At 43.0% G+C, this 15,957-nt stretch overlaps 2 protein-coding genes across 2 annotated transcripts; one reads left to right on the top strand and one right to left on the bottom strand.

Annotated features, from left to right (window-relative positions):
- Window positions 1-700: 700 nt before the first annotated feature.
- Window positions 701-6,187, top strand: LOC133440730 (hereditary hemochromatosis protein homolog). Its single transcript, XM_061718049.1, has 4 exons — window positions 701-786; window positions 4,962-4,969; window positions 5,303-5,828; window positions 5,878-6,187. The coding sequence occupies exons 1-4, from the start codon at window positions 701-703 to the stop codon at window positions 6,185-6,187; spliced, it is 930 nt and encodes a 309-aa protein (XP_061574033.1).
- A 56-nt stretch (window positions 6,188-6,243) lies between these two features.
- LOC133440729 (zinc finger protein 436-like) lies at window positions 6,244-11,451 on the bottom strand (the record flags this gene model as incomplete). Its single annotated transcript, XM_061718048.1, is given in 2 exon segments — window positions 6,244-6,254; window positions 10,686-11,451. Coding segments are annotated over 2 exon segments (777 nt in total), but the record flags the coding sequence as incomplete, so codon positions are not given.
- Window positions 11,452-15,957: the final 4,506 nt, after the last annotated feature.

Raw genomic sequence — 15,957 nt, 5'->3', positions numbered from 1 at the left:
TACCTGTCTATGTAAAACTTTGCCCTTCTATACCGGCTAACGACCTGGTTTCTCCTAATGATGTAGCTCTCCTACAAGAAGACTACTGAGGTGAAGAAAAAACGGATTGTAGCATTCCCATGGTTGTAAAAATGTAAATAATTTGTGGGTCAGCAACGACGGCCGCGTTGTGAAACCCACATCCTTGTACGCGTAAATAGCATGCATGTCGCATAGCTGATCACAGTTAGCAATCACAGATGAGAAAAAGGGGGAATGTGTCAGATAGTGTTGAAAGACTGATAAGCTCCAAGATTTGCATCCTATAAAAATATTGCAAACATTATCAACACTTCCCCCCACCGTGACTTTTTTTGAAGCTCTGCAAATAGACATTATGTGAGGGATATGAAATTATTCTTGTATGAAAATGTTCATGTATGAAAATGTTTTTGTATGTGCAGAGAATTTTAAACTGGACTTAAATGGACAATGTTGACACCTGTTAACACCCATTAGGAAACACAAAACTCACGCCCCATGAAAGGATTATGGGTAGACCTATGACCATACAAAGCAATTCAGTTCTGTATATATGAAGAAGATGGACTTCCATGCCATGGATGAATCCATGATATCATTCTGTTGTACTCTAAACTTCTGCTGTTCAGTCAATCCACAGAAAAGTAAAAGCTGTCCAGTCTCTTCTTAGTGGCAAACCATGCCACAACCCGGAGACTGGGTTTGTGTCGGAGAGGGCCTCGGTGGTCCAGGGCTCAGCACGTCCTGCACCACCGACACTCAAGGGTGGGGGTGCTGGCCTGGTTCCACGCGTCCCACTGCGGGAGCATAGCTCCTCGACCATGCACCGGAGACCGGCCGATTCCTTCTTCTTTCTGTGGTAAAGAGAAAGCCCAGCTCCAACACCCAGGACCTCCACGACTGGTGGAGGAGCGGAGGAGCAGAGGAGCAGCACAGGCCCCGCAGACCCCCACAAGCGAGACAATTATGGTGTAGCATCGAGATGTGACTCCACATACTCTCCTTCTGAAGAACCGCTTGTTAAGCCTAAAACAAGCCAAAAACCACTGCCCGATTCCATTGAGGATTCGGCAAGGACCGCTACAGGGGGCATGCCGATGCTCTCACGGGAGATGGCTGCTCTAGGGATGATGGCCTTGTGGAATCGTGCTGCATTGGACTACTTACTAGCTTCTCAAGGGGAACTTGTGCTTTCATTAAAACTGAATGTTGTACATTTATACCCGCAATGCCACAGTCCAAGAAATAACGCATCACTTGAAAGACATTGCTAAAACGTTACATACAACTGTCGCAACTAGTTTTTTGATTGCTTTAAAGAACAGTTAGGACACGTTGGTTACTTGATATTTGAATTTGTTTTGTTGGCTTGTTGTTATTTGACTTCTGATCACATGTTTAAGGTTCACTTGCAAAATATGTATCACTACTCCACTGTAATTCAACAAAAAGAAAAAAAAAAAAAAATTGTGAATTGATGAAGAATTTTGACAGCTTGGCCCCCTGCAGGGGGAGGTCGCCCCAGTCCTACCTCCTGCAGGGCTTTGAACTGGACTCAAGACCTTTTGAGGAAGCTCCAACTTGCTACTCAACTTCCTACCCCCCGGGCAGATCCCGACACCTGGAAGTTGGTTCAAACAGACAGGAATCAAGAGAGCACCCCATGGGGTGATTTGGAGGTCTGTGTCAGTCATGCCAAATGTCTGATAATGACATTTGGCCCGATTCACATCCGACTGTAAATTACTTTTTGTCTCTTGCCTGATTCGTGTATTCCTGCATTTGTTAAACTCCTTGTTGTAAAAGAATCTGATTACAACCTCACTCGAGGTCAGCATTTCTACCAGACCTCTGGCCTGTGTAGACGTGCTCACCGCCGGCTCAATAAAACCTCATAAAAACCACAAAGCGGACTTCTGAACTGGTTAGATAAATTCCTCAACAACTTTCAGTCCCTTCCTCATCTTTGTTTTGAGCTTCAGGAGAAGTGTGCAACAGCAGCTGGACACAGTTTGGTCCTGGTTCACCATTTTCAACTTTCACATCAGCGACATTGACCAATGAGACATCCACCTCTACGTCCTCGTGCTTCATCTCCTGACCGCTGGAATCTTCCTCCAGTTCTGTAGTCTGTGGATGCCCTGGTTCCTCCTGGTCCGGGCTGCAGCTCCTCTCCAGGTTATCCAGGTGCTGGTCACTGAAAACCCCGTCCTCCTCCACCTTACAAACATTTTCTTGTGGGAGTTCTGGAACTACAAAAAGGGACAAAAAGATAGGATTTTAACAAGTCAAAAGTGCTTCCCAGTGTTGATTGTTTGGTTGTATTTGCGAGGTTTAAAGTTTGTCCTGAACCTTCGGTCTTCCCCTTCATCTATGTAGTTATTTGAAAACAAGTGCATTACTCTGTGTGACCATTAGGCGCCATATTTTCACCAAATCTCTAGAAACTGGAATAATACCCAATGACCTCAAAATTACCAAAGTAGTCCCTGTTTACAAATCTGGAGACAATAGTGTATTTAGAAACTACCGGCCCATTTCTGTTCCCCCATGTTTCTCAAAGATCCTGGAGAAATTGGTCTATAACAGAATGATGAAACATTTGCAGGACTGTAATATACTGTATAAACACCAATATGGATTTAGGAAATATCATTCTACAGAAATGGCTTTACTTCAATTGGTTGATAAAATTCACACTGCAATCAATAATAATGAATACACTTTGGGAATCTTTCTTGATTTATCCAAACCTTTTGACACAGTTCATTTTCATATTCTTCTTCAAAAATTATTACACTATGAATTTGCTCTAAAAATCTACACGGAGCCACTGTGATCTGCATCTTTTCTACAGAATAAAGGATTAAGTGTAAAGTGTGAAATATGAGTCTGGTCCAGAGTCTGAATGGAGCATGAAAGGCAGCACCAAGTAAACAGAACAACAAGTTAGTTCGGGATGTTTCCGAATCCCACATCAGCAGCTGCTTGAGCTGGGGAGTTTCCCATTTAGTTGGTTTGCTTCATCACCACGGCTTTTAACTGGAAACAAAGGGATCTTGTAGGAGTCATACTCATGTGTTCATTCATTCAACTTTCCAGGGTTACGTACCGACTCTGTGGAGTCTGATTTCAGGTTTCCAGGCGAGGTCCAACAGTCTGCGCTGACGGTCGAGCTCTTCTTCATACTCCAAGATGCTTTTTTCAAACACGGAGAATATTTCTACAGCAGCTGCTGTTAGTCGCTGACCGATAAACTCTCTCAGATGATTCACCTTAGACATTGTTGAAGAGGAAAAAGAAAGGAAACAACAGAACCGTCCGTCCTCCTCCTCTGTCCGTCCGTCAGGAACCAGACTCTGCTCATCAGTTCCGCTGCTGTTACGTGGGTCTTCGTGGGTCTTCGTGGGTCTTCGTGTGTTTTCATCTGCAAAACTGAAAGTAAAAACTCAGAAACAGACGATCGGGTTTTTACCAGCAGTCTAATAAATATGTTTGTTCTCCAGCTGATGTCGGGGTTTCTGCTCCTCCACCTGGTGATGAGTTCAGGTAACAAATTGCTGGAAACAGCTGTGTTTCTTTATTTACAGTAGGATAAAGTTCTTGTAGGAACTAATCGCCCCCCCCCACGGGCCAAACCTCAGACACAAATTCAATTTTACAATTTTAAAATTATAGTATGCTTATAGTTTATAAAAAAGTAAAACTAGTGTTGTTTACCTAATTCAGAGTAAGACTAACTGTAAAAAGGCTGTTCTCACATAGACATGTAATGTTCTAGATGAGAGCTGCACAGAGCTAGATAATAGCCTGTTTTTACACTGCTTTATGTGTCAATATGCATTATCCCATCTAAATAAATTAAAAAAAAACATTTTAATATAATTTCCAGTGTAATGTTATGTGTGTGTGTTCTGAGACAGTAAAGTTTAACATTATTTAGTTAGTTGGCCCTTAATTCTGTCAATAGCCTGCCCCTCTTTTTGGTTCTGCTGCTGCTTCCTCCCTCTTTTCTTCATCTCTAACTTCGGAGTCGCTCTCCCTTTTTCTCTTAAATATGTCCTAAATCTTTCTCTGCATTTTGATGGCGATTCTGTATCATACCTGTCAAGTTTTGGATTTTAAAATAATAATAATAATAATCCGCCGCTGTCCCGCCGGTCCAACCGAGGTCCAGTATTATATTACATTTAAAGACAGATTTATGAGAAATCTAAAATAACTACCTGTCAACCACTTACAAACTACAATTATGAGCTCAGAATCTGCTAGTTCTACCTTTGTTGACACTGAAATGCTGTGGACATTCCTGTGTTTGTAATTCCTTTAATAGAGCCTAACTGAAAACACTAGTGAATTAAAGCACACTTATTTATTTTAAACATTTTTAGTTTATATATGCATTGATTGTCTTCAAGTGAAACATTTACATGTTATTTTAATTTGTCATTTTCACTCATGTGGCTCTCTGCCATCAATGACTGATGACACAGACGCATGTTTCTGTGTCTCCAGCTGAAATAACTTTCAGAACTCGTGACTGTTCATGGTCCTGCTCCTCTTTAGGAAAGTAAATCCGGTTTCCATTTTTTAGAGATATTTACACAAAGTTTGCTTTTTTGTCAGAAATATCTCCTCTCTCTGGTTACATCCATCCATCTCTGATATGTTGTTCCGAGTTTGTTCCCGTTGTTGCCACTAACCTCGTGAGAACTGTCTCCCAGGCTGCAGCAAGAGGCAGTTTCTGGCGAGACTAGTGACAATTCAGTTTGCGGTTTAAAAATTATTATTTTATAAAACGGGAAAATTACAGGAAAATACTAATACGGGAGGACAGCGGGAAAGAGGGGTGAAATACGGTAGTTTCCCACCTAAACGGGAGACTTGACAGGTGTGTTCTGTATATGTGTTCACTGTATATTCCTGTGTTCTGCCACCAGGAGGCGCTGTGGGCAGCTCGTTACATTACAGCGGTGTAAATGTAACGTTACACCGCTGTAGTATAGTTTGCTCGTCTGAGGGACAAACTGGCAGCGTTAGATAAAGGGATACGTTTGTCTTCTAGTTAACATTTGATTAGTTTCTACTCGTGTTGTGAGCATCAGTAAACTGGGAATAACAGCTGGATCATCTGTCCTCTCCACTCTTCTCTCTCCTCCCACTCTGCTCAAAACGCCTTCCTGTGGGATCCGGGTCTATATTTCTTTCCAGATTCCCGTTCCGGACCGATCCGGCTTACTTTCACCCCTGGTCTTACCGATAATTCTGTGCATTTTTTTAGGCTCCGGGCACTCGCTGTCGGTGTTGCTCACCTACATCTCAGGACCAACCCAGTTCCCAGAGTACATGGCGGTCCTGATGCTGGACGACATCCAGGTGGGGTACTATGACTCAGAGACCAACAGAGTGATGAAGGTCGGTGCTGGAGGTGAGAAAGGGGAGGAGCTTGACGTGGACCAGTTAGCCTTGGATGGGCTGTGGAACAATATGAAGGGGATGAGGATCAGGTTGGACATAGCCAGAAAACAGCTGAACCTGACCTCTCCAGGCATCTACGTTCAACAGAGGATGGTGGTTTGTGGGGACCAGGAAGACGATCAGCATAATTTCCTCATGGTCAGGGATGGTGTGAATGGTCATGATGCCGAAAGCATAGTGTGTAACACGACCCACTTCCTGTACGGCGGTGGTGATGGTTGGGAGTTCCAGTTGGACACCATGGAGCAGATTTACTTTCAGATGCGCTTCTCAAACATCTACCTGCCCTTCTGTGCCCGGACTCTGAAACACCTGCTGGAGATCAACAAGCACCTGGTGATGCGTCGTGTTCGACCTCGACTACGCCTCCTATCACAGCCGGGGGGGCGGGGCCCAGATCACCTGTCTGGCCACAGACTTCTACCCTCGCCACATCAACCTGACGCTGCTGCGGGTCGGTGAACCCGTGGATGAGGACCAAATGACCGTTGGCTCGGTGCTGCCCAACGGCAACGGTCTCTTCCAGCTGAGGAAGACTCTGGTGGTGGATGAAGAGGAGCTGCAGAGGAAGCACAAGTACACCTGTGCAGCGTCTCCCCTGAGTCTGGACAACCGGCTGGACGTGAGCTGGAGGGCGGAGTCTTTCCGTTCATTCAGAGTCCACGTCATCTCTGCTCCGTCGTCCTGATGGTTGCTGCCATCCTGCTGCTGGTACTGATGATGAAGATGAGGAAGAGGTCAGGGTCAGAGGGCATCTCCATGGAAACACAGGAGAGTCCCGGAACAGACACCTGAATCTTGATGACACGGTTCCTGAAGTTTGCTGGTTCGTCCAGATGCAGTTTTGTGATCTTCAGTCCTGCTTCCAAGTTCTCTCTGCTCAGTTTAAATTCCAGTAAATGTTGAACTGACGACAAGTTTGATTTTCAAGTAACAGTACTGCATATTTACAGTAGTAATTATGTTCTACATCGTAGCCCAGTCGTCATATCAGGTGGGAGTGTGGGGTTCAGTCATGGATGTATTATATAACTGGATACAGGATCGAAAATGGCCGCCCATTCATTTCAATGGAGTTTGCTCACCCAGCGCATCCGCCGAAAAAATTTCTGACTTCCTGGTTTACTTCCTGGTACACGGGCCCATAGAGCATGCGCAGTTGAGTCCCCTCCCATGATGCTCTGGGGCCTCCCATCATGCCCCGGGGCAATGTGAACGAGCGCTGCGCGCTCTGGACAAGCGCTGCGCGCTCATGAGTCCTTCAGACCGGTAATGATAGATGTACACAATGAAATTAGGGATTTATAGGGCAAATCAACCGATGCTGTTCTCAAAGTCATGGTTATAGACTATACATGGTTCATTTGTGTGTTTTTTTTAATTAAAGATAAAACGAGTCATTTTTATTTAAGATGAGACACCCCAGGTTAATAGGCTAAAATAGGGTAAAAATGTAAATAGCAGGTATCACCATGAAACTTCCCAAGTTTATTACTTACATTAAGACAAATATTTTTTGTATTACAAGTTTTGTCAAGTATTATGTTTAAATATGTCAAATATTATGTTTAAATGTGGTTAATTTGTGGAGTTTAATTTTTTTGAGTAAGGATAAAACGAGTCATCTTTATAAAAACAAACAAACAAAAAAACACATGGCATTCCCCACAATAACACAAGCTGTCATATGCTATTTATCTATATACCTTTGGGTAAATCTTTTTGTCTATTAATGATCGTGCAGTCCGAATGTTAGGCGTAATTAACTTTGCATTTTCTCTGATTCTTTTACAGCTTCTGGGCTCACATTAAGTGTTATTCCTGCCTGATATCTTATTTTCACAAACCATACACCGTTGCTATTAAACATTTCCGTCTGTGATCCCCCTGGTCAGGGCGTTTAGACCGAGTGTGACCTGAGCGTCCCACCTGAGCTCTGTGCCATAGCGCGCAGCTCCAGCTCAATGAATGACAGAGGGTCTCCTGCTCAGCTGCTGCTCAACACTGATCAGAGCAGCTCCCCCTCGTTTACTGAGGTTTTATTATAAACCCAATGTCTTTTGTCATGGAAAAAAAATTAAGAGACCACAAAAACACACCTGTGAGCCGTGTTTTCCACTTTTCTGAGTGATTATTCCGCCGAACGGCTTAGATTCAGCCATGCTCGTTCCCGAGACACACACGACCGCGCTTTGCGAGTGCACGGACAAAGCCGTGACGTCACGCCCAGAAAGAGACTTTTCTTTGACTTTTCTGGCCGTTATAAAACATTTTTGACGGATATAAAGTCCATGACTTAAAAATATAGAATACAAAGATTAGTAATTGCCGGTGATTACAGCTGGAGGTGTCCTGTGAACAGTTTTAGAGGCTTCTCTTTTACTATTGCGGTCTATGGGAAAAAAGCTTTCTGGGCCCCATGGGATTTTTTGTTGCAGTACCGTGGCTGGACACTGGAAAAAATCGGCGTGCCTGCTGAGCGCGAGACTGGGGGCCTGGGTTCAGTGTCCTGCTCAAAGACTCCTCAGACTGGGGTAAGTCCACGACCTTCAGGTTGGAGGACGACCTGCTCCACCCAACCACATGTCCAGACGGCTGCAGCGTAGTTAAGATCATTATTATCTGAAGCTGTTCAACGACACCTTCAGAAGATGCACGGTCCTTCCTTGAGCCACGGCAGTGCATAAATGTTATTTATATACAACTCATGTTGTTGTTTTTTTAACAATAAAGTTGCCATTTGTGAAAATTCAGTGTTGTGATTTCTTTACAGTTAACATGATTCATTTGTCTTGTAACATAATAAAATGAAATGATGAGGAATCGGAGTAAATAACTGTGGTGTACCTGTTTAGAATTCAATTAAATCTTCCTGTGTGAAGACAAGGTGACTAAAGGCTGATTTATGGTTCTGCATTACACCAACGCAGAGCCTACGGCGTAGGTTACGCGTCGATTTAACGCAGAACCGTAATTCCGGCTTTAAGATCCGTTCACACCGTGTGATAACTGCATGCGAGCGTCCGACTATCAAGCTGCGTGACATCGGACGCTCTCTGTCCACACTGAAACTGTTAAACTCGCGGCCAGTTAGGACAGTCCAATACAAAAAAAAAAAAATAAAGCAATGGAATTTATTTTGTCACTGAAGTTCGATCGCATCGCATGGGACACGCTTTGTGTACGCAGCTGCTGCTCTTCTGCCCAGAGCGAGGCTTTGTTCCCTCCCCTGCTACACGTCATTCAAGCAGCCAATCAGCACAGAGCCTCATTATCATAACCCCGCCTCCTCAGAATCCCTCATGGAAAAGGAGGTTAGAAGCGGTAAAACTAGAGACATGGCCCAGAGGCTGAATTTCTGATTTATGTAGAAAAAACAATCTTTAGATTGTTTTTAAGACATTCAATGCCTGTTTAAAATATACATTAAATGCCATAATAGGTCCCCTTTAATGCACATCCTAAGTCACTTTTGCACGGACTCATATTTAAAAACCTCATATTGTTAATTTTTGCTTATACATTTTCTCTCTTATATATTTGCTTTTATATTTTATATTTGTATTGTATTGCACCAATCACAACAAAAAAATCCTTTTGTGTGTTTAACAAACTTGGCAATAAACCTTTTTCTGATTCTGTTGAGCTTTTATAACTCACCACCAGGGGGCACTGCCGCTCTTTCTACATATGGAGAGTGTAATATTCCAGAATTGTAAACAATAAAATGATTCATCCATCTAAAATGAAAACTTAATTACATTTTCATGATTATTTCTGACTAAATATGTGTTAAGGTAAAAAGACATTTACTCCTAAACGGATGTCTGATATAAAAGGGTTAAATCCAAAGTCTGTCCTCTTCCTGGAATCTGATCCCGATGATCCTCCCTCTTCTTCCTGCTCTCCAACCTGCAGATCTGCAGCTTCAACACGGATCTCAACATCAGCTTTAGAAGAAATCATGAGTCAGACGAGTTGTAAATCTAGTACAACTTGATTTTATGTATGTGATTCAATAATATTGTTAAAATCTCATTATGTAAATAATATGAAAAACGTACATAAATATGTTGTAACTTTAGCTTATATAGTTACGACAACACAGCATGGATGATTTGAATTGCATTATTTTGACTTAGTTTGTCCCATGGACTACACGATAATCTGATGTACGTGCAGCTCAGATTTTAAAATGCTTAAAGCCCTTTACAGTTTTCAGCGAATTATGTATAATATCGCAATATACCGCAAAATTGGGATACCGCAATATCGTATTATTGTATCGTGATTCAAGTATCGTGATGTGTATCCCACATCACACTCATTTCCTCATTCATTTATCATCATCTAAACCAAATTTTCTTGTTTTCTAAATCAATAAAAACATTTTAAAGGGGAAATAAAAGCAACCGTATCTGACTGCACTGACTTCTGAAATCTTCAAGGTTTTTTGTTTAATGCTGCAGACATTAAAGTTTATAAAATGGTGACAGATGGTTGGCTGTTCGGTTTCTGACGTGTTGATGGTTGCGTTTCTTCTTTTGTCCTCGTTTCTCTCAAGTTTCTTCATGTTTTTCAGAGGAACGTTGTAAAAACTGAACACGTACAAATATCAAACTTAGACTAACCTTTGAACGAAATAGATGGAGAGAGTTTAACAACATGGAGCTGCAGATTAACTTTACAAAGAGAATGTGAGTGAAGAAGAAACAGACGGGAAAAAGGACGTGTGAGAGAGGCTTTGTAGATGAACGAAATAAACTGTCATGTTTAAAGAAACTTCAGCAAATACTAACAGCTCTTTATTTGCACCGTGGAGACGGTAAGTTACGCACAGCAACAAAAAACACAGTTTTAAGAAGGAACAGGGATTCAAAAAAACTCAATGCAGAACTTTAAAAAAAAAAAAAAAAAACGACACAACCACATCGTTCCCTCTGCGTCAAGTTGACGGAGAAGCATAAATCCGGGTTGAACCTGCAACCCTTGTGGGGAGGGGATTAGGCTCATCAGCCACAGGAGGTGGTGGTTGGACTTCTGCGGGTTCTTCTTCTGTGGGTCAGACAGGAGTGGACAGCTGCCCCTGGAGGACGACAACATGAACTTCATTTGTCACGAGTCACCAGACTTCTCCTCCGGGTGATTTTTCATGTGACTCAGCAAATCAATTCTGCGGCTAAAACCTTTGCACGTCTTGCACAAATATCACTTCTCTCTCGTGTGCGTGGCTATGTGCCGTTTAAGGGCTGATGATTCAGTAAAGGTTTTTCCGCAGGTGTTGCACAGGTACGGCCTTTCGCCGGTGTGGATCCTCGAGTGAACCACCAGGTGGGAACGTAGCTTGTAACTCTTTCCACATGTTTTGCAGATGTAGGGCTTCTCGTCCGTGTGTGTGGTTAGGTGGCGTTTAAGATCCGATAAATTAGTAAAGGTTTTGCTACAGGTGCTGCACACGAACGGCTTTTCGCCGGTGTGGGTCCTTGAGTGAATCACCAGGTTGGAACGTTCTGTGTAACCTTTTCCACATGTTTTGCAGATGTACGGCTTCTCGCCCGTGTGGATCCTCGAGTGAGTAAGCAGGGTGGAACGTAGCCTGTAACTTTTTCCACATGTTTTGCAGGTATAGGGCTTCTCGCCCGTGTGCGAGGTTATGTGGCTTTTAAGATTTGATGATTTAATAAAGGTTTTTCCGCAGGTGTTGCACAGGTACGGCCTTTCGCCGGTGTGGATCCTCAAGTGAACCACCAGGTGGCAATTTTGCCTGTAACTTTTTCCACATGTTTTGCAGATGTAGGGCTTCTCGCCCGTGTGGATCATTTTATGCTTCTTGAACGTTGATGACTTTCTAAACGATTTTCCGCAGGTGTTGCACAGGTACGGCCTTTCGCCAGTGTGGATCTTCATGTGATCTATTAAAATACTACTTTTACTGAACTCTTTCCTGCAAGTGCTGCAAGAAAATACCTTCTTCCCCGTGTGGGTCCTGGTCGGCTTTGATTTACAGTTGCTGTCTGACGGGACAGCAGCATCTTCGCGGTCACCGTGTCGTCTCATTGGCTCCGGATCTGCAGTTTTACTGGAGTCTGAGCGTAAACTTTCAGTCCCTTCCTCATCTTTGTTTTGAGCTTCAGGAGAAGTGTGCAACAGCAGCTGGCCACAGTTTGGTCCTGGTTCATCATTTTCAACTTTCACAACAGCGACATTGACCAATGGAACATCCACCTCCAGGTCCTCGTGCTTCGTCTCCTGACCGCTGGAGTCTTCCTCCAGTTCGGTAGTCTGTGGATGCCCTGATTCCTCCTGGTCCGGGCTGCAGCTCCTCTCCAGGTTATCCAGGTGCTGGTCACTGAAAACCCCGTCCTCCTCCACCTTACAAACATTTTCTTGTGGGAGTTCTGGAATTACAAAAAGGGACAAAAAGATAGGATTTTAATAAGTCAAAAGTGCTTCCCAGTGTTGATTGTTTGGTTGTATTTGTGAGGTTTAAAGTTTGTCCTGAACATTCGGTCTTCCCCTTCATCTATGCATTACATTTGAAAACAAGTGCATTACTCTGTGTGACCATTCGGCGGCACTGTGACTGTACTCTTGTGTTACTGCTTTGGTATCGAGACAGTTGAAGAATAAAGTTGTTGTTCTAGAAATGGCTTCTTCTGTGCCATATATAACATGGTTTCAGAGTGAAAACTTGAAGTAAAACAAAGATACGAAGACAAAATGGAGCAGGTGAAACCTCCAACCTCATTAAGCCTAGAAGGAAATCTAGCGGAAAATTGGAGAGTTTGAATCGAGAGATTCGAACCGTTTCTTGTCGCCAGCGGAATCGACGAAAAGTCTGATTCAGTGAAAAGAGCCACGTTCCTACATGTGGCCGGGGACGAAGCAATTAAATCAAGGCCTAAACCATGGAGTCAACATTGGGGTGACCAATATATATAAATATATATATAATATATATATATATATATATATATATATATATATATATATATATATATATATATATAAATATATATAATATATATATATATATATATATATATATATATATATAGATATTCTTTTTACCATAATGATAATGCATTGCGCTACATGTTATTACATTGTATGACTTGTGTGGGCACTGGGCAGTTTCTTCCCTTGCCAAGCTCCTGTGGTCCTATATTCTCCTCTCTCTTTTCCTCTCTCTTGCTCTCCCGTCATCTCCTCTCTTCTCCAATCAACGAATTTCAAAAAACCTATAATACATTTTTCATTTGTCTTAATGTAATTTATAAACTCAGTAATTTACATGGTCATATCTGAGGGTTAAACATTTTACCCTATTCACGTGAGGAAAATAATGAGGCTAGCGAATGGACTATAATTGGGTCTTTTTTGAAACTTGGGAAATGGGATTCTCCAGTGATTTTTTTCCCCTCATGTTGAGGATATAAAATCAGTTGCATTTGCTTCTGTTGCAATTTGTTCAAGGTTGTCCCGCATTTTGTCTTAAAATTACTGGACTAGACATAGGCTATTAATAAATTATATTATAATAAATTTGATTATACTGTATCGATAAATATTGACTCCTTGACATTAATGGTAATTACTCATTTTCTCAATGCTCTGAACTTTATTTCTTTCTGAAGCTGCCCAAAAATCCGTCTTATATCGCTGCCACTCTTCCTCTTGCTCATGATGACTCCCTGTGAAATTAACGTGCTACATAAATGATTGACACTCAAACTTCATGTGGGTTTTCTTACAAATATAATATGGTTCGATATAGGAGCCGGGAAACTTCTCCTCTCCTCATGTTAATTGCTCTGGCTGTTCACTAGCTACTCACTCACTCATCTTCTTCCGCTTATTCGTTCCCAGGTCGCGGGGGCAGCAGTCTCAGCAGAGATGCCCGAGGCGCTCCCAGGCCAGCCGAGAGACACAGTCTCTCCAGCGTGTCCTGGGTCTTCCCCGGGGTCTCCTCCCGGAGGGACATGCCTGGAACACCTCCCTAGGGAGGCGGGACATGCCTGGAACACCTCCCTAGGGAGGCGTCCAGGGGGATCCGGTCCAGATGCCCAAGCCACCTCAGCTGACTCCTCTCAATGTGAAGGAGCAGCGGCTCGACTCCGAGCTCCTCCCGGGTGACCGAACTCCTCACCCTATCTCTAAGGGAGCATCCAGCCACCCTGAGGAGGAAACTCATCTCGGCCGCTTGTATTCGCGATCTTGTCCTTTCGGTCAATACCCAAAGTTCATGACCATAGGTGAGGGTAGGTGCGTAGATTGACCGGTAAATCGAGAGCTTCGCCTTTCGACTCAGCTCCTTCTTCACCACGACGGTCCGGTACATCGACCGCATAACTGCGGACGCTGCACCGATCCGTCTGTCAATCTCCCGCTCCATCGTTCCTTCACTCGTGAACAAGACCCCGAGATACTTGAACTCCTCCACCTGAGGCAGGACTTCTCCCCCCACCCGGAGAAGGCATGCCACCCTTTCCCGGTGGAGAACCATGGCCTCGCTTTTGGAGGTGCTGATTCTCATCCCTGCCACGTCGTACTCGGCCTCAAACCACCCCAGCACATGCTGAAGGTCCCAGTCCGATGAAGCCACCAGGACAACATCATCCACAAAAAGCAGAGATGAAATCCTGAGGTTCCCAAACCGGATCCCCTCCGGCCCCTGGCTACGCCTAGAAATCCTGTCCATAAAAATTATGAACAGGACCGGTGACAAAGGGCAGCCCTGCCGGAGTCCAACATGCACCGGGAACAAGTCTGATCTACTAGCAGATGACGCCACACTCTTTCTCAGGGATGAAAATCAAGTTTCTATTGCAATAAACACCATAAATGAGTTTTCCAAGGCCTCTGGCCTAAATCTGAATCTTAATAAATGCAAAATTATATCCATTAAGGATTCTGATAAAACATCAATTTGTAGTATCCCAGTCAAAAATGAAGTAGTTTACTTGGGTATTACAATAACTAAGGACCAACAAAAAAAACTTCACTGAATTTCAATCCTATTATCCAAAGAACTCAAAAAAAGTTAAACCAGTGTCTATTACGGGATCTCTCTCTTGGTGAGTTCTACTCACCAAGGAGGAAGGAATATCACGTTAACATATGCATCTCTGTCTCTGTTCGTGGACAACAAACGTATTACTCAGATTGACAGGCTGCTTCTCAACTTCTTGTGGAAAAATAGAACTCTTCATCTGAAAAAAATCTTTTCTAATGAATGACTATGTAAATTGTGGACTACATTTTCTAAATTTCTGCATCCTAAATAACACATTTAAGATAAATTGGTTGAAACAATTCTTCAAAAATCCTAACTATCTGGAATGTCTACCCTTCCATATTCTGTAAGAACTGGGTATATTCAACTTTTGTTTAACCTGTAACTACAATATACAGTCAGGCCTTCCTGTCATGGTCTCTTATTTTCAACTTTTCACAAATACCTCATATGGAACAACAAAGACATATTGTTTAAACATAAATCCCTATTTATTGAGTAAAGGTAACAATATATGTAGCTCAGTTGTTTAACAGGGACGGTCTTCTCTACTCCTATAAGTAGTTTCTAGCAGAATACAATATTCCTGTGTCACCTGGCGACTTTGCAAAAGTATTTGGAGCAATCCCTTCTGGTGTTTGCATGTTTTTTAGATCTCAACCAAGAGTGGAAACTCAACAATTATCCCTGTTATCATTGACTGATACTCCAATTGGCAAAATCTGTTTGTCCTGTAACCGTGGTAAGAACAATAAGTTGATTAGATTCTTGTTTAGACAGGATGTCACCACAGTTCCTTATGTGGTCTCACACTGGAATACAGGGCTCCAAATGCTCGCATTTTGCGACCAAAATTTGAGTATGTGCGACTGAATTTCATGTCCACTCGTGCGACCAGTAAATTTGCCAGTGTTTTTTTTTTTTTTTTTTTAACACGTTAAACGTGGAAGGGGTGCGTCAATGAACCTGCATATTTGCAGGCCAATGAGTGTGAAAGGGAATGAGTCAGGGGAGGGGCCTACGGCCTACCATAATTAAGTGTGCGCATGGACTTCCGTAAAGTAGTCGAGAGGAGAGGTGCCGCGTTTGAACGATGAAGCGAACAATTGACTCATTTTTCCGGCCTGCTGCTAGTGTGTCAGTGCAAACGCACAGCCACAGTCGGACGATGATTCCGCGTCAGAGGCACAGGCTACAGCGGCAAAAAAGTTTCGAAGTCACTCATTTCGACAAGACTGGCTGCGAGAATTCTCCTGGTTGAGGTACTGTAAGGTGTTATGACCACCTGGCTCACGGTAGATCACAACAAGTAGGGAGACCACACAGGTAAACCATTTCATGTATTTATTAAAAATAAGGCCCTAAGGTACAAGGTAACTAAAGATAATAATGTGCAAAGTAACAAGAAACAACTAAGGGAAAAATGGTTGGCCGTTGTTGTC

This window comes from Cololabis saira, chromosome 3, assembly GCF_033807715.1.
Source record: "Cololabis saira isolate AMF1-May2022 chromosome 3, fColSai1.1, whole genome shotgun sequence".
Lineage (NCBI taxonomy): Eukaryota > Metazoa > Chordata > Actinopteri > Beloniformes > Belonidae > Cololabis > Cololabis saira.
The sequence above is the reverse complement of the archived record's forward strand: the minus strand, read 5'-3'. Positions and strand labels throughout refer to the sequence as shown.

Coding starts and splice junctions, on each gene's coding strand:
- LOC133440730 (XM_061718049.1), top strand. CDS start 701: ATGCCACAACCCGGAGACTGGGTTTGTGTCGGAGAGGGCCTCGGTGGT. Junction 5,829..5,877: donor CACCTGCTGGAGATCAACAA/GCACCTGGTGAT, acceptor CTCCTATCACAG/CCGGGGGGGCGGGGCCCAGA.